The sequence below is a fragment of the Schistocerca serialis genome, chromosome 3 (assembly GCF_023864345.2).
Source record: "Schistocerca serialis cubense isolate TAMUIC-IGC-003099 chromosome 3, iqSchSeri2.2, whole genome shotgun sequence".
Lineage (NCBI taxonomy): Eukaryota > Metazoa > Arthropoda > Insecta > Orthoptera > Acrididae > Schistocerca > Schistocerca serialis.
In genome coordinates, this window is record NC_064640.1 from 992,995,679 (window position 1) to 993,010,102 (window position 14,424).

The 14,424-nt window shown below is 41.7% G+C and overlaps 1 protein-coding gene across 3 annotated transcripts in view; it reads right to left on the minus strand.

The window, feature by feature from the left end:
* The window catches only part of LOC126471442 (TBC1 domain family member 22B), a 139,757-nt gene that overhangs the window by 109,933 nt on the left and 15,400 nt on the right, over nt 1-14,424 (minus strand). For 2 of the 3 annotated variants that reach the window (XM_050099620.1, XM_050099619.1), the window contains exon 3: nt 5,713-5,843. In XM_050099620.1, coding sequence (XP_049955577.1) covers nt 5,713-5,843 — 131 coding nt within the window. The remainder of the gene's footprint in view (nt 1-5,712; nt 5,844-14,424) is intronic. The other variant, XM_050099621.1, reaches the window with a different exon arrangement.

Genomic DNA, 14,424 nt, shown 5'->3' on the forward strand with positions numbered 1-14,424 from the left:
AAGCCAAGGAGGAGGTCAGGTCACTATCAGTAGTCGTCACCGACAAGGATGGTGTGACATCAATAAATAAGATATTAGACTCAGGTTGTGAGGGGGGAGATGGCACCATCGGGGGCATCTTGTCTTGGGATTTATGTTTCTTCTTCTTCTCTTTCTGAGGTGGAGCAGGGCAGGGCATAGGGGGATACAGGCTTCTGCAAGATCCAGAACCAGAGCGGGTGATCTGGGGGCGCACAGATGGTGCGCCTCATGGCCGAGTGGTGGTAAGAATCTCCTGGCCTAAGAGACACCAAGGAGAGGTGTCCCAGGAGGGAGCCCAATCACCGTCAGATACTGAAGAAGGGGACACTTCTTTGGCCTGGGAGGGGGAGAGGCTCCCTGATGGGAGGTCATGGGAACTGCAGGGGAGGTGGACAGGAGAGGGGGACAGGGCTGGGGTAAGGACGAGGTAGGAGGAAGAAATGGAGTAACAGAGGCAAAAGTTGAAGATAGAGACACTGGATGGAGTCTCTCATACTTTTGGCGAGCCTCAGCACAAGACAGGCGATCCAGGGACTTGTATTCTTGGATCTTCTTGTCTCTCTTGCAAGCCGAGCAATCCAGCGAGCGAGGGGAGTGGCGGTCAGCACAATTGACACACACAGGTGGTGGAACACAGGGGCTTCCTTCATGGAGTGGGAGGCCACAGTCACCACACAAAGGGTCCGCCATACAGTGGGAAGACGTGCCCAAAATTTAAGCACCAAAAGCACCTCATAGGTGGAGGGACGTACGGCTTCACGTCACATCTGTAGCACATAACCTTGATCTTCTCTGGGAGGGTATCCCCTCGAAAGCCAGAATGAAGGCACCAGTATCGGTACGGTTGTCTTTGCGACCCTTCTGCACACGTTGAACAAAATGAATGCCACACCGCTCCAGATTAGTTTGCAAGAGGAGGTCTCTATGAAAAATTGCTCCCTGGTCCATATTCAGAGATGGGTGAGGAGTGATAGACACCAAGACACTGCTAAGATGATCACAGGCATGAACAGCTGCGGATTGGATGGCAGAAGCAGCTTTGGTCAACAGGGAGCGCGACCACATCTTACTAAGAGACTCCACTTCACCAACATTTTCCTCGATATTTTCCACGAAAAACAATGGCTTTGTGCCACTGAATGTGTCCCCATCCGTCCTAGTACAGACGAGGTAATGGGGAAAGGGTTTCATCCCAAGATGGCGAGCCTGGCCCTCCTCCCATGGTACAGCCAGGGAAGGGAAGGTTGCTGGGTCATACAAAGCAGCATTCAATGATCCTTCACCATTCGAAGAGATGGCCATTTGAAAATGGGCAGATTTTTGCAGCTCGATACGCTTCATGTGCCAAGCATCTGCCCTGATACCATCCACTCCGACTAGGGGTTCTCCCCATGGGCACCATCCAGCCACAGCAAGGGCCATCTGGCATGGCAGCCATTGCCAGGAGTTCCGATGCTCCAAGAAGATAAGCAACCACTCCTTGGCATACATGTGGAGGGAACAGCTCAGGTATCAGTAGTGTGATCCCTGTGTTGTCAGGGGGGGTCAGCCATATGGGTTCATAACAGCCCCACCACATAGACTGGCTACACATGCTGGTGACCTAGCAGAGTGGAAGGGGGCTACTGTGGGAAAGGGAGAGGGGATGGGAGGGGGCAGAGGAATCCACATCGTAGATGCTAGGGAGGGAGTTCTTCCCCATTTGGCTCACACTAAAAACAGGAAATTTTGAAGTGGAGGTCAAACCTCAAGTCAGGACCTAAACGCCAAAAAGGATGAAAGAACAGGCAAAAGGAACAAAACTGCAACCAATACAGGAAACCAGGTGGATAGCCAGGTCGACATAAATCAGAATACCGAGAGAGGGGAAGGAGATGGAAACGACGAAGGAGCGAGGATATGGAGGGAGAGCAGGGTGAAGGAAATGCAGCCATTGAAGGAAGAATTGACTGCAATAGCTCGGGGCCCCATGTGTGCCACGCACGAACTCACGAAAGAACCGTGTGCCCCCTTAGGGAGTCAGAGAGTGAGGGGAGGAGGAGATAGGCTAACAAAAGATGGAAATAGATACCTACTCGGCATATTTTGGGTAGTCAGCTAGTTATCTAGATAAAACAAGTTCTCATTTACGGTTTCACAGTTTACACACAATCCTACCAAAGTAGTTTAAGCTTGCATTCAAGTGTAAATATGCAAACACAACATTTCTGCTAACAAGGGGACCATGCCAATTCGTCATTGCAGATTTCATCCAAATTTATGTTATATGCAAGACTTGGCCAGAAATGAAAGCTCCACATGGCCAATAATTTAGAAGAAAATAGTATTTCTGGTGCAGGTCAGGTGAGGAATGAGCAATTTATGTTAGCATAATTTCCAGGCAGCAGTATGAGTATGAGATCGCGTCCCTCAGCGGAAACTTTTATGCTACTTACACTGCAAATAAACCAAGATAATGCCTAATTTTATTTGATGAAACCCTATGTGCAGGAGAACAATTTTCTTCTGTCAATTGACTCACGGGGCAGGCAAGCAAATCCACAATTATATGACAAGATTTTTCCAAATGATGAAGGATAGCCATCAAGCAGTATTAAAGTGATCTTCTCCTCCCCCCCCCCCCCAAAAAAAAAAAAAACCATTACAGTAGTACAATACTGTGATGTTCAATTTCACTGTCAGCTAAAGAATTTGACCAAGAAGCTTCAAAACTACTCTTATCCCATTGAGAGGAAAAAAGAAATCACACCCCAAGAAGACTGTGTCAAAGTTTATTCCATTGTACATCACCATATATCCTCGCCTTTTTTTCGCGAAATGATGCATTGTGTGTGGTTTACTGTGAAACTGCAGTAAGAGAGAACCTTTTATGAATACAAACAGTTTGTTTTGTATAGAAACTTTTTAAAACAATCATGTAAATGAAAAATGCAATGTATACAACATATGCAAAATGGCGGGAAAAATAATGTTACAATCTGATGTGAAATTTAAAATTTTCCGGGCGAACTAAATATTCAAAAAGATTTCGGGCTTGCAGCTGGTCGTCGTTAGCTTCCATCCGCGATATTTTGACTGGACAACTGCCAGCCATCTTCAAGTGAGTCATCGAAGACTGACGAAAATGCCCTCCGTTCCGCAATATACAGTGTGCAGTGAATATTCCACGCATGCGTCAAAATCATATTAACATATGAACCACACCGCCCGCCAGCAGCGCCCTCGCTGGTGGAACTGCAGAACTTAGCTGTCTTCGGCGTTGTCAATTGCCACGTCCATCGGAGTAGTGAGCAATATTGGGGGCCCCACTTACGATTTAGCCAATCTTTGCTGAGGCCATTTGTACGCAAATGTCCACATCACATACGAAACTCGGCCGATTTTATCAACAGACTGGGTGCTCTCTGTCTAAGTACTTCTGATCTTTTAGTTAGTTTTAACGTGGTGTCTCTTTTTACAAAGGTACCCCTCGCAGACTCCTTGGCACTGATTGGCAATAAGTTTCAGGTGGGAATCAATGCTTTGTTTCGCCATGCTCTCTCCTCAACATATTTTATGTTCAACCAAGAATATTTTGAACAGATTGACGGCGTCGCCATGGGTAGCCCCTTGTCTCCCTTGGTGGCCAACCTTTTTATGGAGGATTTAGAGGAGAGAGCACTTGAATCAGCAGCCCTCAAACCAACTGTTTTTTGCAGGTACGTGGATGACACTTTCGTAGTGTGGCCTCATGGAGAAGAAAAATTAATGGAGTTTTTAGATCACCTCAACTCCATTCATGAGAACATTTGGTTTACCATGGAATTAGAGGAAAATGGTTGCCTCCCTTTCTTGGATGTGGTAGTTAGATGGAAGAGTGATGGCTCTCTGGGGCATTCAGTTTATCGAAAGCCCACACATACTGATTTGTATTTAAATTCGTCCAGCTGCCATCACCCATCGCAAACAATGAGTGTACTTAAAACACTGGTACACAGAGCTCATGTAGTGTCAGATGCAGATAGTTTGCCTGAAGAGCTTGCCCACCTGAAGAGGGTTTTCAAACAGAATGGATATTCTACAAGGCAAATTAGCAAGGCACTTGCAATTAAGCCAAAGAAACAGGGAGTGGAGAAAGAAGAGAGCACGCCTACTAAATCTTTAGCTTTTCTTCCCTTTGTTGGCAACATTTTCTTCACTATTGCAAGAATCCTCCACCGTTTCGAAGTGAAAGTGATTTTCCGTCCACCATCTAAGATTTCTGACCTGCTGGGATCAGTGAAAGACGATCTGGTATTGCTGCGAACAGTAGAAGAACGTTGCACTGAACATCAATGCTGTACTCGCCTTTTGCAACCTAGCAAGTCTGCAATTGCTGAGCATTGCATTTCCACTGGACACTCAATGGAGTATGACAAGACAACAATTTTGGCCACAGCAACATCCTTTTGGGACTCTGTCATAAAAGAATCAGTGGAAATTCGCATGACAGACAATCTTATGAACAGTGACAATGGCTACCAGCTAGATAATGCGTGGAACCCCATCATCTCTAAGATCTGCTCCAGACGAAGACGTCAGAGTACTCTGATAACCGCGGCAATTGACAACGCTGAAGACAGCTGAGGTCTGCAGTTCCACCAGCGAGGGCGCTGCTGGCAGGTGGCGTGGTTAGTCTGTTAATACGATTTTGACGCATGTGCAGAATACTCGCTGCACGCTATATATTGCGGAATGGAGGGCGTCTTTGTCAGCCTTCGATGGCTCACCTGAGGAAGGCTGGCAGTTGTCCAGTTGAAATATCGTGGATGGAAGCTAACGATGATCGGCTGCAAGCACTAAATCTTTTTGAATAATGTTACCATTGTTTTTACGATGAATACTGTCCCAGCATGTACAAATCATCAACTGTAAAATTATATATTTAATTTCATATACGAAGTTCTTGAGTATGCCTCACAATCCCTAACTATACATTTACTTGCAATTCCAAAATTTCCTTCGCATTTCCTTTTATGAAAATATTAATAAATACAATATCCTGAGAACTACTATGGTTTATTTGCAGTGTAAGTAATTGAAAAATTGAAAATAAAATTTTCCTCATAGGGACTAGATCCCATGACCTTTGAATTACCATTCTGCTCTATTTCTGCTGTGCCAACCGCTAACATAAATGGCTGATGCCTCCCTGTCCCAACCGCTAACATAAATGGCCGATGCCTCCCCTGACCCAAAAACGCTATTTTTTTTTAAATGGAACTTTCTATATGGAACTACTGCTCCTGTCACTTTTTTTTACCAATCCTTGCATATATCATAAATTTGGATGAAATTGGTGATGACGTGTAGGCGTGGTCCCTTTGTAAGTGCACACAGTCATTGCAGTACATAAGATAAAAGAAGCATTTTTAAAACAAAAACAATATCATTCAGCATACCTGTACATGAGTAATCAGATGGAAATGTCATTTAACATACAGGTCCTAGATTTGATTTATGGGGAGCACCACAGATTTTTCTGTTTAGAAGAATCTTAGAAGGATCAGGAACATTATCCAATAATCATTATGAGGCCAAATGAAAAGCTTCTTCAATAAATAATGTCACTTACATGCAAGCAGACAAACTGCTGTCCAAGAGGAGGGCTTGGCAACAAGGCATACAGCCTCTTCTTACTTGTTTGTGGTGTATAAAAAAAATTCAACAAACCTGATATAACACAAAATTCATCATCACCTATATCCCATGCATCACTGACGCTTTCTTGGAAATCTTGGAATGAAGTTGAGCTTGATGCACCTCGCTGCCTCTGTGGTCTGGACTCCCTTTTGGGGCTTGGTCTGGAATATGTCATAACCAGATTTTCACAACAGTACCATAAAAATTTAATCATACTACAATACTAAATGCAATTTTTAAAACTCGTAAAATGAATGTCAGACTCCTTAATATTATTTTACGTTTATTTTACAATTTTTGTAACTTTAGTATCATTTTGACTAGTGAACCAAGAAAGTCATCACTGCTACAGCAATTTTCTCACAATCCAATTAGTATAGTTGTCAAGCACATGATCCTTCGGCACATGCTTGTCACTTAGCTAAAACTATAATATTTTCTATGAATTTAACTAGAAAAGGGGATGAACGCGTATCTCAAGAAGGTAAAAATAAAATAAAATAAAGAAAAGAAAAAAGGAAAAGAAAGCATATGAGCAGCACAGACTGAGTACCAAGACATGTATTCAAAAAATAATTTCTCTATTATAACATTATGGGCAACAACTAATTAACTCTTTAAGTCTCAGAAGATGCTACGTGGTGGTAACTGATGATTCAAAAATGTTATGTGCTAGGGGAAGAGATAAGTAAATAGCTGTCCAAGTAGAATATGTCTTTGGACATTCAAACTGTAATTACCATATCATCCCCATGATTGCAATGTGAACGACAACCTTTGCATACATTCCTTTCACAAAAAATTTGGGAAAATGACATACTGGGAGACAAAGGATGGTAGGTATTGGCTTCTTTGGAATTCCTGTTCTGGCATTGGCATCTAACCAAAGCACACATTAATCTATCAGGGAAATCACACGTAATTTATTAGGTTTTAAATATATGACAAATGAATGAATTTTTCACTCTGCAGTGGAGTGTGCACTGACATTAAACTTCCTAGCAGATTAAAACTGTGTGCTGGACCGAGACTCAATCTCAGGACCTTTGCCTTTTGCGGGCAAGTGGTTCACTGACTGAGCTACCCAAGCACATCTCAAAACCTATCCTCACAGCTTTACTTCCATTAGTACCTCATCTCCTACATTTCTAACTTTACAGAAGTTCTCCTGCAAACCTCACAAGCATAGCAGTCCCAGAAGAAAGGATATTGCAAAGACATGGCTTGCAATGAAATTTTTACTTTGCAGTGGAGTGTGCACTGATAAGAAACTTCGTGGTAGAGCACTTGCCCGTGAAAGGCAAAGCTTCCGAGTTCAATTCTGAGTCCAGCACATAGTTTTAATCTGCCAGGAAGTTTCGTGTGGTAACGGACATTACATATTTTAGAGTCACAACTTTTCCGTGCCTTGCATGAATTCTGGATCAAATTTTATACTTGCAAATTATGATCTTATGAAGTGAAGCATGGACAACAACCAATTCTGACAAGAATAGAACAGAAGATTTTGAAATGTTCTGCAGGATAGTGCTAAAGATTATATGGGTGTATCAAATTGGGGAGACAAGAAATTTATAGAACAACTAGACTAAAAGAAGGGACTGGTTGATAGGAAACATCCTGAGGCATCTAGGAATTGTCAGTCTGGTAGTGGTGGGTAGAGAGAGAGAGAGAGAGAGAGAGAGAGAGAGAGAGAGAGAGAGAGAGAGAGAGAGAGAGAGAGAGAGAGAGAGAGAGAGGGGGGGGGGGGGGGGGGGGGAATTGTAGATGGAGTCCAATGCTTCACTACAGCAAACAGGTTTAAATGGACATAGGCTGCAGCAATTATGCAGAAATGAAGAAGCTTGCCCAGGACAGACTAACATCTTTAGACTGCAGACCGTAACACCAACATTATGACCTTTCTGAAGATCCAAAATCTCCTCTGTAAGCATCAGCATGGAGCCACAATCATATAAAACCCACCTTGCTCTATTCAGCGACAAGGCCCAGAAGGCAGCAGATACCAGAGCATAAGTTGATGCTGTCTTCCTTGACTATCACTGGGCATCTGATACGATTCTGCACTGTGATATTACAAACACAATTTAAATTTACCAAAGTGGATTGAAGAGTTCCTAGCAACAGACCATTGCATGTCAGTCTTAATGGAGGGAAATCTTTGGACATAAACGTAGTTTTGTGTACACCACAAATGAGTAATACACAACTATGACCGATTTTTGTGCAACACACATCATAGCTAATCCTAGCCATATGAAGTGACATCTCACTGCAGATTACTTCAACAGCCTAGAGTAACACGCTGCATTCTGTTTCTTAAATAAGAATTACATTAGTTATGTATTGCAAATGAATACGGAGCAATGTTAGTGGAACAACGAGCTAAAACTAATCATACAAGAAGCAGAAGTCAGACAGATTCTTTGGAAGAATCCTCAAGAAGTGTTGGCCACCCATGAAGGAAGTAGCTTAAAAAACCCTTGTTCAACAGATATTTAGGTACTGTTCCTCAGTGTGGGACCCTTACCAGGTATGACTGACAGAGCAAAGATCCAAAGACGAATAGTGCATTTTGCTCCAAGCTCATTCTGTAAGAGCGAAAGCATGAGAGAGATGCTCATCTAAAACCAGACACTACAAGACAACCATTCTGCATTACAGTGCGATTTGCTATTACAAATCTGATAGCATATGTTCCTGGAAGGGTTAACCAACACACAGCTTCTGCCTATGTACTTCTCATGAGAAGGCCATGAAGGTAAAATCTAAGAGATTCAAGCTCATAAGGAGGCTTACCAACATTTGTTCTTTTCATGCACCCTGTAAGACACGAACATCAAAAGGGGGAGTGATAGGAGTACAGAAAGTACTCTGTCCCACACACTGTAAGGTGGGTTGCGGAGTACAGATACAGATGTATGCTTACCAATAGTTGTCTTTTTGTAATCCTGCCAGAAGTATTAAATGGAGTACCTGATATAATTATACATAAATCTGATGAGGCCCTTGGGTGCAATGTGGAAGGATACATCAACTGGCGCCAAGTTACAATGCAAAACACCCCCAGCAGATGTAAGGTCTGCCACATACCACCAGACTCTCATATGTCAACCAGACAATATTCACAGGAAGCTCTCCGGTACCTATTTATGACAACCCAGTGCTATACAGTTTTCTCCTGGACTGTGATTCGGACTTTGTTGTTACCTACTGATGACTTTCGGCTAGCATTCTGATCTGCCTTATGTAGGACTGTCTTCTCTTACCATTTCACCAGTCATTATGTTTTTGGTGAATGAACTGATAATATATAGGTACAATGAGAGTGTGGTTCATACCCGAGTGTTTCCCAGTCGTACCTACAACCAGTGTTCTCCAGAACTGACGTGAAAGTTATTCGGCAAACATAGATGGTCTTGTATTGGCCACGAGGTATCCACCTCCAGAAGTTTTTCATTTTGTGTATTTCCAAAAGAGTCAGGAACTATTACTTTCTGTGATTTAATTGTAAATAAGTTGTGCATAATAAAACCAGTGTTATTAAAGAAGCATACTTACCATTCTTGCATACCCTTTGCTGTAGGGACAAGAAATGAGGAAACACCAGTTGTTAAACAAAAGTTGTTAGGCATGTTTCTACATCTGAAAGATAATGGCTATTCAAATTACCACCAATTGCATGAAAGTGGTCCTAGTAGCACCACTATGAGCATGCAAGTTAGGTTTGCTTTAAATACATACTGTGACGGTCATGAGCGTTACTTCCTTAGAGACTGGAGGTGGTGAGTTGATGGTAGCCAAAAATGCCTTTAAGGTGACAAAGATGTAATTATCAACACCTCACAGAGTTTGAATGAGGTTGTGTAAATGAGCTGCAAGAAGCTGGATGTTTCTTTGGCTATGCTGTGGTAAGTTTTGCAGAAATGTAGCCACTGCACACAATTGCTGGCAGCAGTGGTCATGAGAATGTACAGATGCAAGAAGATCGGACTCCGGACAGCCCCGTAGCACTACCGAGAGGGAAGACCATCATGTTCGAGATATAGCTCTGGGACATCATACTGCATCTGCTGCAGCAACGTTCACAGCAGCTGGCACTACAGTGATGCAATGAATTGTTACAGATCGGTTACTTCAAAGGACAGCTCTGAGCCAGATGCCCTGCAGCATGCATTCCACTGACCCCAAACCACTGTCATTTGCGACTTCAGTGGTGTCAAGTGAGAACTCATTGGAGGTCTGTTGCATTTCCTAATGAGAGATTGTTCTGCCTATGTGTCAGTGATGACAATATGTTGGGCAAGGAAGAGGTCAGTTGAGGGTTTGCAACCAACCTGTATGCATGCTAAATACAATGGACCTACACCTTGAGTTATACTCTACAGTGCGATTTCTTAAGACAGCAAGAGTACTTTGGTGGCTATCGCACACACCCAGACAGCAAATTTGTACGTCAATCTGGTGATTTGACCTGCTGAGCTGCCATTCGTGAACAGCATTCCAGGAGCTGTTTTCCAACAGGATAATGCTCACCCACATATTGCTGTTATAACCCATCCTGCTCTACGAAGTGCCAACATGTTGCCTTAGCCTGCTCCACCACCAGACTTGTCTCCAATCAAGCACATATGGGACATCATCAGACGACAACTCCAGTGTCTTCCACAAACAGCATTAACCATCCCTGTATTGACTGACCAAGTGCAACATGCATGGCAGTCCATCCCACAAACTTATATCAGGCACCTGTACAACACAATGCATGCGTGTCTGTATTCACATTCTGGCAGTTACACTGGTTATTAATGTACCAACATTTCAAATTGCAATGGCTTATTCGCACTTACATTAACCTGTGAGCTTGCAATGTTAATCACTTAAATATGTTACCTAGATAAACGTATTCCCAAAATTTCATTACTCTACATAAATTATTCTTCATGTTGACATTTTTTTCCAGTCAGTGTATTATTAATGCTGTACAAACGTTTGGCAGTAGTCATTCTTTAACATGCATTAGGAAATGCTACTTCATTGCATGTACATAGTGTTTCAGTTCAACAATACCTTCTGTGCCATCAAACAAAGTATAAATTATTTATTGTTGTGTGAAAAATCGGTATGTTACACCTGGAGTAATTGAAGGTTTCTCTCATAGCATTTAATTTAACTTTCATAGCTGTTTACTAAAACTAATACTGATTTACGAGGAAGTATCTCAAATTTATGACTCGTACTTAGCTTCAGTCTGGTCAACATTTTTAAGATTTCTCCAAAATCTATAGTTTAGCCATTACTCACACTCACTGTATGCAAAATGTTTCCCTCAAATGCACATGTATCAAAGATATGTAAAGTAATTAATTGTACATCACGATTTGGCAAGCCATTTACCACAGGATATCATGTGTTTCTTTAGTTTCCATTTACTGACAAAAAAATTATCAATGATGCTAAATTGTAAATAGCTAGCATCTCAAAATCACTTTTTTCTACAAAACTGTGTTACGAAATTTTTATTAAAATCTTCACCAATCAACAACCATTTATTTCTGTATTTCACATGACACAATAAAATGTCAAAACCATTCATAAAAAATCCACCCATTTCCCAGTTGGGTACTTATACAATTACAAGTGTCATATTTCACAACATTAACAGACAAGTATTGTTTACAAGCATTTGTGCTTGGATTCTCTATCCATGTGATTGTGCAGTATTACAACAGAAAAATTCTACCCATATAACTGTGTCGTATCCAGACAGACAAATTACATCAGTTCCCACCAATTCTTAAAGTCTTTCAAACACAGTACAACTCATTTACTTTTTTTACCTATTGACATAACAACAGAGAGCTACAGACACTATCTAAATGTGTCAATGTGTGAACTTTTAATTAGTGGAAGAGAAAAATTACTTGCAAGAAATAGATCAGGAGGGAGAAGTATTTTTAGACAATATGTTCTCAGTTAACTACTGCCTACATATTCATCATGAGAGAATTCAGCATCAATACGAAAAAATATACACGCATCATTTATTGTTCAGTCCCAGCCGCACATTTTTACAGTATGACTGGTTTCAATCTCCCTGGATCATCTTCAGATCTACATAGTTGCATTGGCAACCTACAATCTTTATTGGAACTACATATCAGAATGCTGTTCTTGGTTAAATTTCCACAACAGATTTTATTCTAATCTTAAACTTTGATGTTTTAATTCTTAAACATCACTAGTGGACCTGGCAATGCTTTGCAATTGCTACATATGTATTAGAACTGAAAATACGTCCTAATCTGCCCCCCCCCTCTCTCTCTCTCTCTCTCTCTCTCTCTCTCTCTCCTCCCCCCCTCCTGCCCCCCCCCCCCTGACCTGGAGTCTTGTTTATTATTATTGCAAACAAAACCTTGACTGGGATCTGAAGTCGCTTAAGATGAGTTGGTAAATCAGTTGGAATCATTGGTATACAAGCTATGGGAGAGACCTCTCCAGCTGCTGCATCTGTGAGGATAGTAGCTTCAACGACAGCATTTCACACAGTTTTAATCTGTGAAGGGGTGTTTTCTGTTAAAATTGACTGTGATGAAGAAAAAAAAACAGCACATTGTTGTGTATCCAAATTTTATTTAAAATTATATATGAGTTGAAAGGGTATACATGGGAAAAACAATTTGTCAAATGGTTTAAATGTCCTGCTTTCGTAGCTAAAACTGACTGCAAGAAAGAAAACTGAAGCATTGTGTAAAAATCTGAGGTAAATCAGTCAAAAATGTTTCAAGGTATTTTGTAACATTTCTCCTTTTTATACAGGGTGAAAAGTATTTAAACTGACAAACTCTGGGAGGTTGTAGGGGACATCAAAACTAATAATTTTCTCTAATGTCATTTTTTCCTATGAGGAGTATTAAAACCGGCAGAGGAAGATTTCTCTGGCAGCAGATTAATTAAACCAACAAACACTTTACTATTTTTTTAATGACCAAGAGACAACACAACCCAATTTTAATTACAGTAGATTTTCACAAATGCCTCCATTGACATGTAAACAAAGGTTACACCATTGGGTCATGTTCTGTCTGACACGGGCAAAAACCCCAGGGGAATCCTGAATTGTTCCTGCTGCTGCTACTATCCGGGCAACCAGATCCTCTTCCGATGCAACAGGAGTTGCGTAAACAAGTTTGCGCCTCTCTCCCCACACAAAAAAGTCCTGAGGGGACATATCTGGGGATCGAGCAGGCCACGGTACAGGACCACCTCTGCCAATCCACATTTCTGGGAACCGTCAGTCCAGGAATCGACGCACACAACGACTGAAATGTGCCGGCACTCCGTCATGTTAGCACCACATGCATTGTCTTGTAGGGAGCGGGACTTCTTCCAGCAATTCTGGCAAAGCTCTGGCGAGAAAATTGTAATAGTGCCTGCCATTTAATGGCCTAGGTAGCAGATACGGCCCAATTAAACAGTCCCCAACAACACCTACCCACACTTTAACGAAGAACCGCACTTGATGAGCGCTAGTAACTGTTGCATGTGGGTTATCCTCACTCCAAACATGCGAATTGTACATGTTGAAGACTCCATCACGCCCGAACATTGCTTCATCACTAAACAACAGGGAGGATGGAAATGTAGGATGCATTTCACAATGTTCCAGGTACCACTGCAAAAACTGTGCTCTGGGTGGATAATCAACTGGTTCCAGGTTGTGGACACGCTGTAAGTGAAATGGACATGACAATTGCTCTCGAAGGACTGTTCTTACATCCGTCTGATTCGTCCTCATGTTACATGCAATTGCACGAGTGCTGATTGAAGGATGCCACTCCACATGCTGCAAGACAACTTCCTCAAATTGCAGCATTCTTACCGTGCGACGGCGTCCCAGTCAAGGTAATCTGCTAAGTGACCTGGTCTCGCGCAAATGTTGGTACACAGCGACAATGGTTGTATGATGCGGGATATGGCAATTAGGATATTGTTGTTGATAAACCCGCAGTGCAGCTCGTCTGTTGTGGTGCGCTATGTAGTACGCACCAACCATATCAGTGTACTCACTCCAGGTGTATCGCTCCATTAGTAAACAGAGAAAATGCACTACGACATTGGTGGATAGCAGTTGCCTACAACTGAAGGGCGTAATATGGCTTCCGCCGGTTTAAATAATCCTCATAGGAAAAAACGACATTACAGAAAAATATTTGTTTTGATATCCCCTACAACCTCCCAGAGTTTGTCGGTTTAAATACTTTTCACCCTGTATATCTGTCCATCCAAGTGTCTATTAGAGCATCGTGCAAAAATGAGAAGTAAATCAGTGAAGAACTTCAAGATTTTTGATAACAACATAAAACAATGTCTTGTCTTTATATAGTAGAATAGACTGGTAAGGTTTTTGTAAAATACCTACTGTAAAATTACACAGTTTTCTTTCATGTAAGTCCAGGATGAATAAATTTTATTTGATTTTTATTTTCAGTCTGAATTTGATGCGGAGAGTTTATAATAGACAAAAGCTTCCTGCTTCTTGAGACTGTTACATAGATGAGATATTTTGTGGTAGCTGCAATTGGAATGGATATATCTTTTCATTATATTTTGTTCAATCTCTTGTATGGAAATGTAAAAGAACATGTGACTGCCTACAATGCAATCAAATAGCTCTTTAAGCTTTAGTTAGCCTATACACTTTGATAGATTACATCAAACTTCATGACCCTTCAAGATGTA